A 6,509-nucleotide genomic window follows, 5' to 3' on the forward strand; every position below is an offset into this window, starting at 1 on the left:
TCTAACACAATTCCCCCTATATCTTGACATCTAATGTTATTAACTACCCATTCCAATTTCATGTCTTCCACAAATCTCAAAGCATACCTTAATGTAGCAGATAAGCACTTAGCAACAAGCTATAAGACCTTCCTCTTAGATGACAAAGATTCTTTAAATACTCTTTGAAGCTGATTATGAGAGACTTAGGTAGGTGCTTTACTGAAATTCATATTTGCCCCTTGAATGTGAACTTTCTAGTCTGATAACCAGGAGCTAACCTCCTCCTCCTCAACCTGCCATATTTCACAGGGAACATAGGTCCCAGGCCTATGTCAGTCTTATTTCTATTGCAATATGGCCCAATTCCCAGATTATGACAGGTCCTTGAAACTAGGATTCTGTCTTTAACATCACTATCCATTCAAGACACTGACACAACTGTGGAATAAATGTGCCCTCCAAGTGAGGGAGGCCAGCTCTCAGCATCCAAGAAACACATTCTTCAAGATATTCCATACTGGACTGTCTTCTCACAATGTCTGTTTTTCTAGTTCCCTTGATCTGTCTAAAATGAAAATTCTGTTAGCTTACTAACTTTCTAGACATAACTAGTGCTAAGTGTATATTGTTTAATAATAGGAAGAAAGATAAGAAATAACATTGAAAAGACCTCTTTCTTCCTCCTTTAAAAAAATTCTTTTAGACTCAATTCTTTTAGTATTTTTTAAAGTACAACTAAAATTTCTTTAGGCTTCAATTCAAATGAACACATTAAATGGCATTTCAATTCATATGTGACTTGAGAATGAGAAAAGTTTATGTTCTAAATACAAATACAAACTAGATTAAAATACATCATTAAGATAAACTACACAAAATATACTCAAATCCCAAACTCACTAATAAGTTATTCTACTTTCCAATTAAAAAAAAATTCTGATATATGTTTACTTTTCAATTGTCAATAAAGCGGTATCCCTGGGGATATTCTCAAGAAAACTAGATGCTTCTTGCCTAAGACTTTATAAATTGTAACTTCTTAAGTAATTAAAAAGGAAATAACAATATTGTAAAAAGACCTTAATCTAATCCAATAAACACTTATTAAGGCGTATCACGTGCCAGAAATTGTGCTAAGCACTGGGGATACAATAATAAAAATAAAGGCAGTCCCTACCTCCATGGTGCTTAAAATCTTTTGGGGGGAAAAGGAGACAATAGACAAAAAGGGGTGGGGGAGAAGGGGAGTGTCTCCTTAGAAATGAAAGAAAGCATGGTAGCAGATGCAAAGGGAGTAACCTGAAAGTTGAACTTCTGCCCTCTATAAAGGAAGACACTGGATCAAAATTGGCAGTCCTGTTTGGGGCCCTCAAATCAGAGGGGAGAGGAGGCTGAGGGAGGTAGCATCAGTTAAGTCTTCAATTAGCATCAAAGTCCAAGTCCTAACACAGGGCACAATACTTTTGGGGTCTCAAAGAGTCAGACAAAAAAAAAAGTGGGGGGGGGGGGGGGGGGTAAAAACAATGATGACATTAGAGGTCAGAAGCTTAACCTGGAAGGCCACCTAGTTTCACTGAGTTACAGTTTAAAGTTTGAAAAACTTAACAATATTAAATTACTTTTAACTACTCCACTTGGTTCTTGCAAAAAATGACTCATATCTTTTCAATTTTATGTAAATTCTAAAAGACATTCCAACTCTCATTTCACAACCCATGGTTTAACTCTGCATCTGTTTTCCTATAATTTGTGTAAAGTCACTTGTTGACAGATTGTTTTTGACTTGATGAAAGAGATAACACATATTCAGTATAAAATCTTTAAGGTCAGGTGAAATGGAATTATTAATAAACTAATGATGTTTGGAATAACCAAAATTAATCTGTAAGGGATCTATGAACCAATGGCAAATGTTATACATCAAAATTTGGCAATTTCCTCTGCTCCCAAAAAAAGAGCACTTCAAAAGGTAGTTAGATTAGTTCATTCACAGAAGTTAAATATAAAGATTGCAGAGGGGTTTTAATAAAATTAAACCTACAACCATCAAATTATATTGTGACTTTTCTTAGTACTACAATAAGAGATATTAGTGTAATTCAATTAGTGATACAATCTCAAATGCTAAACAGAAAAATACATCTACAACGATGCTAAGTGTTCCTTATTGTTTCTACAAACTCTTAAAAGCTGATATGATATGTTCAAAATGTCTGATATCTATTCATACCCAGCAAATTCCATTAAAAGTTATTTCTGGGGCAGCTGGGTAGCTCAGTGGATTGAGAGTCAGACCTAGAGATGGGAGGTCCTAGGTTCAAATGTGGCCTCAGCCACTTCCCAACTGTGTGACCCTGGGCAAGTCACTTGACCCCCATTGCCTACCCTTACCACTCTTCTGCCTAGAAGCCAAAACACAGAAGTTAAGGGTTTAAAAAAAATACCAAAACAAACAAACAAATAAATAAATAAATAAAAGTTATTTCTGGCTACCATAAAAGGATCAGAAATGTTAGCCTAGTCAAACATTATTAGTTACTATTCTTCCAGGTATGTTAGTGAACTGATTTCTTAATTCCACCAAAAATTGTTAGTGTCACATGCCATACTAACTCTAGGCACTTGGAAATCAGCATCTCCCCATTACTTTCTACCTCCTTTACTGCATTTCTTTATGTTTTTCCTAAGAGCAATAGGAGAAAAGCTTTCTTCAATAGTTTTCTCCTAAGCTCAAAAATTTAATTTTTTCACATTTTGCAAAAAATAATTGTATTTCTACTTCAAAACATTAAATCCAAAATTAAATTGTTTCAGAGAATAGTCATAATACCAACTGTAGATTACATGCTCTATGCTCTACATCTCTTCTATTCCTATAACCTTCATCAGCAAGGAATGAGTAAGCTATACTTGGTTTCCAAAAAAAACCCCCACTACTAGAGTTCAGTCTCAATATACAAACTAAGGACCAGAAAAACTAAGAACTCCCATTCAGGTGCCCCTTTTCACCTCCCTACAAAGACAAGGAACCATATGGAATTATTTTATATAAATTTCATAAAACCTTCTGGCTCTTAATTCGGAACATATGGCACCTGAATGAAGAATAAGATGAACAACCCTACTAAGGGCATTTTATTTCTGTTCATGAAGGTTAATCTGAAGTACTCCTCAACGTTTCTGTCAGTATCTACCCTAAACCAGCAGATACTGGAGGTACTGCAAATCTTCTGCATTAAAGAATCAGGCAGCCTAGGTAACTTATCTTTTCACAGAAGCAATATACATGAAGTGCTCTTCCCCATGCAGACCTCTCCCAATCAAATTAGTTATTTTTCCAAACATCTTCTTACCTTTACCCTACTGTCTCCAAACAAGTACTTAAGTTGGGTTCTGTCAGGGGATCACTGCAAATTTACTAAGGGCTTAATGTAATTGTCAACGTGTTAAGGCTCAGATGTAACCAAGCAAATGGAGCATCTGCAAGTGGCTTTTACCGATTCAACTGGCACTTGGAAATTGTGCAAAGAAAGGAGAAAGAATATAGACAAGTTTGTATGTACATTTGTACATCCTGCATTCTTCTCAAGTACCTGACTTGCCAACATAAAATAAAGGTGGGAAAAAGGATAAGGAGAAACGTACCTAAGACAATGCGTTCTCTGAAGAAGTAATAAACACTTAACATACTGCACAATTCTACCTGCCACTGAAAAACTACTGGGAGATAAGAGAAGGGTTGGACACATCTGTTAGAAAAGAATGGGGAAGAAAACAGGGAAGGGGAATGAAAACGGTTAAGACCTACAGAAAGGAATAGTCAAGGATTTCTCAGACGACCCCACACAGACCAGCGCAGAGCAGACAGGGAAAAAACAGGCGGCCTCAACCTAGAACGCAGACCAGGTGCAGGAGAAGAAAAAGCAAGTCGGGGTACAGAGGCAAAGATAAAGAAAGGCTCAGTGGGCAGGTGATCAAGAGAAACAAGGAGGGATTTGGGGAAGGGTAAGAGAGAAGGAGACGGCAAGGTCTTAGGTCCAGGTAAGATCTAACTGCAAAAACAAGACATAAAGAGGAGGTTGGGGCCTCCCTCGGGACAAAAAGGAGTGGCCAAGGACCCCGAAAAAACGCAGGTTTCAGACCCTCAGGGAGAAGCAGCAGCATACCACTTTCAAGGGCCTGGAGGGTAGATTCCTCTACTACGGGGGCACGATGGGAAAGCGCATAGGGGGAGAGCGCTACCTGGAGGTCTGCATCCACCCGACACCCCGGCGCGCTCCAGCCAAGGCACCCGCCAGCCGGCCTGCCACCCCCTGCCCCTGGCCCCCCTAAGTGGGCCTCTCTTACCTCCACACCTGCCCCATCTGCAGCAGGTGGATGACCGACTGCCAGATCCACACTGAGAGGCGGCACAAGCGCTGGGCCCCCGGCGTGGCCGAGCCTCCCCCTACGCCGGGGCCGCCGCCCCCGCGGGCAGCCCCGTGGCCGTAGCCGGCCCCCATCATGGGAGGGCCCCGGCTGCTGAGCCCCTCCACGGCGCCCAGCCCTCCGCCCGTGTAGTCCTGCACGAACCAGCGGAAGCTGAGGCTCTGCACCAGCAGCGACGGCACCAGCACGAAGAAGAGCGTCAGCCCGAACCAGCCGTAGTCCCCCTTGCCGTAGTAGTCGAGGGCCAGCCACAGGTCGGTGCCCACGTCCCCGAAGAACACCAGCAGCGCCAACACGATCCACAGGCAGTCGAGCCACGGCCGCTCCACCTGCGGCGGCGGCAGGGGCTGGGGGCGCGCAGCACCGGCGGGGGGCGTCTGTTGGGGGCGCGCGGCGGACGACGCCGGCGGCTGGAGAGGCTGGTCCCCCCCGTCGGCGGCGGCGGCGCTGCGGCGCGGCTTCTTGCCCAGGAGGGAGCGCAGGCAGGCGGAGCGGCAGCCCCAGTAGCACGAGGAGGTGTTGCAGCAGTGGCAGATGTGGAGGGAGCTGCTCTCGCCAGGGTCGCTACCGTCTCCGCCGCCGCAGCCGCCTCCCCCGGGCTCCCCGTCCTCCTCCCCGCCGCTGCCCACCGCCTCGTCCAGGTTGTGCAGTTGGGCGAAGCCCACCCCCACGCCGCCGCCATCGGATTTCGCCGCCATCTTGACTCTCTTCCCAGCTCCGGAGGTTGGGGGGGAGGGATGGGGAGGGAAGGGGGAAAAGAAGGCAGGGAACGGGGAGGGGGGGAAACGAATGGAGAGGAAGGGGGGCGGGGAGGAAGCGGGGGAGCGAACGAACGAGGGGGGAGTGGGCCGGGGAACCCCCTCCGCTTCCGGGTGGTGCGCGTCACTTCCGGGCGAGCCCCCCAATCGCACAGCGCCCGCCGCTCCCCAGCCCGGCCCGCCCAGCCAAGATGGCCGTCCTCCTGTTCTTCAGCTGCTGGGCGGGGGGCCGGGGATTTCTCGCCGCCAGGGCTCCTCTTCCCTTCTTCCGTTGACCCCGAAACCCATCAGGTTGACCCCTTGGAGTTTCAGAAACCCGCTGGGTAAGGTTAGGAGGTCCGAGGTGATCCCTGGAGAGGACAGTGCCAGAGGCTTTGGAGGACCCCTTCTTCAGTGTCGCTGCTCAGTGCGTTTCTCTAGGAGAAACGCCCCCTAACACCCTGCCCGCCGCTGGCGGAGGGGCGGGACCTAGGAGGGAAGGGGCGGGGTAAGTGTTGAGCAGGTGGTGCTATGTCACTTCCAGGAGATAGGATGACCTCATTCTGTACTTAAAGCCTCTAGAATTAAAATGGTTGTTTTTTCACTATTCTCTGTGTGTTTGTGTCTCTCACACACACACTCATTCTCACACACTCCCCAAATTGAGTCTCTTTCTCATTCCCATTCTAATTTCATCATACTTTAAGATAAATAAAATTTAGTTAAGACTCCCACAAACAACCCAGTCATACCCCAACTTTGATTTTCCTCTGCTCTCTCCAGGCTTCTCTCTCCTGACCCTCCTGAATTTATTGTCACTGTCAATTTTGTCTCTACGTTGTCAGTAGGGTTTTGCTCTTTCTCTAGTGGGCTTTCCAAGACAAACCAGTTGATGATTAGTTAGACTTTTAAATGTTGAGTACTGAAGTTAGGATTAAGTTGGTACATAATGACCTTGAATAGCTTCACTGCCCTGAAGTGAATTTTTTGGCGAAATGCTGTTATCATTTTGCATATATTCACTAGACACTGACATTTATTATTTGAGAAGAAAATAAGAGGCTGAAAAGGGTTTATCATTAAATAATTATCAATGTAATGTGTTTAATTCTCTAGGACTAAAAATAACTATGAGAAGTCATTAACTGACTTTTTTTTCTTCCAAAGGCTATTTAGGTGAGCAAAAAAAATCACTTTTTTCAAATTTTTCCTCACTAAGATTCTTGTTAGTAAACATGACTTTAAGTGAGTGAAAATGTTATCAATGTGCTATATCATTAAAATAGGTGAGGCACACACTACTTAGGTAACAAATTACTCAAGTGAAGTAGCACTGAATGGATTTGAATTATAATGATTTTC

At 44.5% G+C, this 6,509-nt stretch overlaps 1 protein-coding gene across 1 annotated transcript in view; it reads right to left on the minus strand.

Moving 5' to 3' along the window:
* Positions 1 to 5,108, minus strand: part of XKR6 (XK related 6) — a 395,566-nt gene extending 390,458 nt beyond the window's left edge. Inside the window, exon 1 of the mRNA XM_044663475.1 lies at positions 4,330 to 5,108. Within this exon, the coding sequence (XP_044519410.1) occupies positions 4,330 to 5,108 (779 nt within the window). The remainder of the gene's footprint in view (positions 1 to 4,329) is intronic.
* Positions 5,109 to 6,509: the final 1,401 nt, after the last annotated feature.

Source organism: Gracilinanus agilis, chromosome 2 (assembly GCF_016433145.1).
Source record: "Gracilinanus agilis isolate LMUSP501 chromosome 2, AgileGrace, whole genome shotgun sequence".
Classification (NCBI taxonomy): domain Eukaryota; kingdom Metazoa; phylum Chordata; class Mammalia; order Didelphimorphia; family Didelphidae; genus Gracilinanus; species Gracilinanus agilis.